Source organism: Octopus bimaculoides, chromosome 19 (genome assembly GCF_046866305.1).
Source record: "Octopus bimaculoides isolate indiv1 chromosome 19, ASM4686630v1, whole genome shotgun sequence".
Classification (NCBI taxonomy): Eukaryota; Metazoa; Mollusca; class Cephalopoda; order Octopoda; family Octopodidae; genus Octopus; species Octopus bimaculoides.
In genome coordinates, this window is record NC_142946.1 from 2,133,914 (window position 1) to 2,137,255 (window position 3,342).

Consider the following 3,342-nt stretch of genomic DNA (forward strand, 5'->3'; position numbering starts at 1 on the left):
TTTGGCAAGTTTCTACGGCTGGATGCCCTTCCTGACGCTAACCAGCAATTTTCGTGACATCAACACCAGTGAGGTTACCAAGTGACTTGCTAGATTAAGGTCCCCATCGAGTGGAGATATATTTAAGAGGTAGGCAGCTTCTTGCCAAATGAAAGGCATGAGTATAAACAAAAGGGGCCAGGCGGTTGTCAACACACATCAAAGTATGACCACTTTTTGCGCTCCTGCCCCTTTTTACCTTAGCAATGTTGTGGCTCCCTGCCATGGGTTCTGAGCTGGCTTTTAAGGCCCACTGCTAACCCTTGGGCTCTACAGCAGGTCCTGCATATCGACTACATAAAAAATATTAGTGGATCACAGTTAGAATTCCCAGGGACAAGAAATGAAAATTACTTTCACACACATATTGTGTGTGTGTGTATGCACAGTTCCTATTTGCCAAATTCCAATCAGATGGCATCGTCAACCAGAAACTGTGGTAGAAGATGCTTATGCAAAATTGAGTGCAGTGAGTTTGAACCCACGAAACCTGGGATTGTGACTAGAACTAAAACCTCCACAGCTATTAAACATACTACGACAATTCCACCCAATTCATGAACTCATTTCCAACCGACATTCTGCAAATATTTTCCAAGATGGAAATTACAGAAAGAATAAAAAGTAAGAATACTGAAATGGATATGTCTTTGGAATTTCATTGCTTGGTTGAGAGAAATGTTCTGACCCCCCACCCAATCCCATACATACCCATCCATGTGTGGGGGAAGGGGTGCATGATTTAGCTTTGATTACATGAGTTTATGTAAATATATACACACAAACACACGTGCACGCATTCACACATACACGAGCTATGAGCATATGTATACTGTAAATATATACGTTCAACCTATCTACTTACACACACACATCCATACTCTTACACTCACACATACATATATGCATACGTATTTGTGTGTGTGTGTATATGTATGTATGCATGCATGTGTGTGCATGTGCATGTATGTATATATGTATGTATGTATGTTTCATGTCAACATCTAGTTTTCCATGTTCAGAATTCGTTGGGGCAGAAATCAAGAGTGGCACAACGACCTTGCTTCTTTGACCATAACGACTGTTTGCAATTAACACAAATCTCAAGACAAGGACTCACACACACACACATAAATATATACATCTCAGGCTTCTTTCAGTTTCCATCTCCCAAATTCACTCACTAAGCTTTGGTCAGTCCAAAGCAAAAGTAGAAGACACCCATATTTGTGTGTGTGAGTGTGTGTGAGTATATGTGTGCATATGTGTGTGTGTGCATGCATGTATACAGGTATGTGTGCATTACACATACATACATACATAAAAGAAAGCTTTGTCAACTGATACAACAATGTTGTTATACAATACAATGCTGATGAGGTCCAATAGACTGAAATATGTCCATAGTTGTTCCTCCTTACCCACAAACAATAATCAGATTTCTTCTAAGCATGTAAATTAACTTTGGTTAATTTCTAAATTCCTGAAATTATCTCCCCCTTTCCTTGATTGTTGCAAGCAGTTGCCACAAGGGGGATTTTTCTTCTCTGTCTTTGTATTCCCTTTTTTCAACTTTGAAAGAAATTTCAGTCAGTAAATAAATAAGTGTTTAACACACCACATTCAGCAGAGATCAGCCATTGACTGATGTTCATAGCTGATGTTCAATAACTTTTATACAAGGAATGTAAAATTAAAAACAAGAAAACAACTGTGTCTTTAGTTTAATGTTAAATCTGTGTCTTTCACAGTTTTATTTTTTCAAAACTCTGATAAACTTGGTTGAGAGTATAATATGTACAACACACACACACACACACTGTGTTTCAATGTCCATTTTCTATGCTGGCATGGGTTGGATAGTTTAACAGTATCCAGCAGGTCAGACATCAGCATCAAGTTTCAATGTCCACTTTCCACAGCTGAATGCCATTCCTAATGCGAACTACTTCAAAGACTGCCAAATTTAAACCTTTTCTAAAGTTCTTCAACTTTCGTAGTTCTTAATTCCTGAAAATTCTTTGGTCTTCTACACTTCTGCCAAATTCAATTTATGTAAGGCTTCTACAACCCCTATCTGTGTGTGTGGTGGAGGGAGGTGCAAACTCAACACTTCTCTGGTATTCTTCCACCCTTAAAACTTCCAGGTCCCTGCTAGACCCAGCATTTCTTTAGTTTTGTTCATCCTTCATCTCTTTGATCCTTGTCAGATCCAGTGCTTTCCAGGTCTTCTACATCTTCAAAGTAATCCAAATGTTGGTGTTTAAAAACCTGGAATACAACAAAAATAAAACAAGTGAAAGACATTTCTGCTCAAGAAAATTTTTATGGATCAGGAACTTAGAAATATTGGTAAAACACAATGCCACAGATCTACAAAGGAAAGGAATAAAGTGATGGGATGCTTCTGATAGCTCACTGCTTTTACTCCAAATAATAATAATAATAATCCTTTCTACTATAGGCACAAGGCCTGAAATTTTGGAGGGGGTAAGTTGATTACATCAACCCCATTATCACTCCATTATCCCCCTCGCCCAGTCCTTTCTCCAGCAACTTACTCCTCCTTCACCTCACCACCCCCTCCTATCCCCAACCCATACCCACTTTCCAACCACCACCACCACCACTGTTACCTATAAATCATTTCTCCACCATGTTACTCTCCATAACCTTTTCCTTTCTCTCCTTCCCTCCCTCTCTCTCTCCTCCCCTTATCCATCCCCCCTCCCAACCTATACACACTCTCACCTTCCCCATCCACACCTTCTCCCTCCCCTCTTACCTCAAAGACCCACTAACCCCCACCCCACCCCCGCCAACTCCTGACATTTCAAGATAACAGTTTTCAAGGGAAATGTTCAGGTTTCTAATATAACTAAACACCAAGTAAATACTTGGGAGTCTAAAGCTGATTAGGACGGTACAGCACCTCGGAAAAGTCACCCTAATCGTTCTGAGAAGAAAAGAACTCCTGAAGAACTCCAGTATATTTTGTAATTTAGTGGTCCTTACATAGAATTTTGTCTGTTTTTTGAGCCCTGAGGAGACTTAGATACATGGAAGTGAATTTTTATAGATTTACTGGTGTTTGTGAGTCAGAACAAATTGCTGGCTATTTGTTTTTTTTTTTTTTAAATTTGTTATTTTATATTATATAAAAAGCACCTGAGGTGGCGCCACCTTAAAAGCACCTGTACTGGTGTCATGTCATAAGCACCTGTGCTAGCTGGTACCACATAAGAACACCCGCTGCACTCTGTAAATTGGTTGGCATTAGGAAGAAGATCAAACCAAAGAAAC

At 39.5% G+C, this 3,342-nt stretch overlaps 1 protein-coding gene across 3 annotated transcripts in view; it reads right to left on the reverse strand.

Moving 5' to 3' along the window:
* Positions 1-1,757: 1,757 nt before the first annotated feature.
* Positions 1,758-3,342, reverse strand: part of LOC106880387 (N(6)-adenine-specific methyltransferase METTL4) — an 84,154-nt gene continuing 82,569 nt past the window's right edge. For all 3 annotated transcript variants that reach the window (XM_089366430.1, XM_014930299.3, XM_014930297.3), the window contains one exon: positions 1,758-2,310. In XM_089366430.1, the coding sequence (XP_089222556.1) occupies positions 2,221-2,310 (90 nt within the window). In that variant the 3' untranslated portion in view covers positions 1,758-2,220. The remainder of the gene's footprint in view (positions 2,311-3,342) is intronic.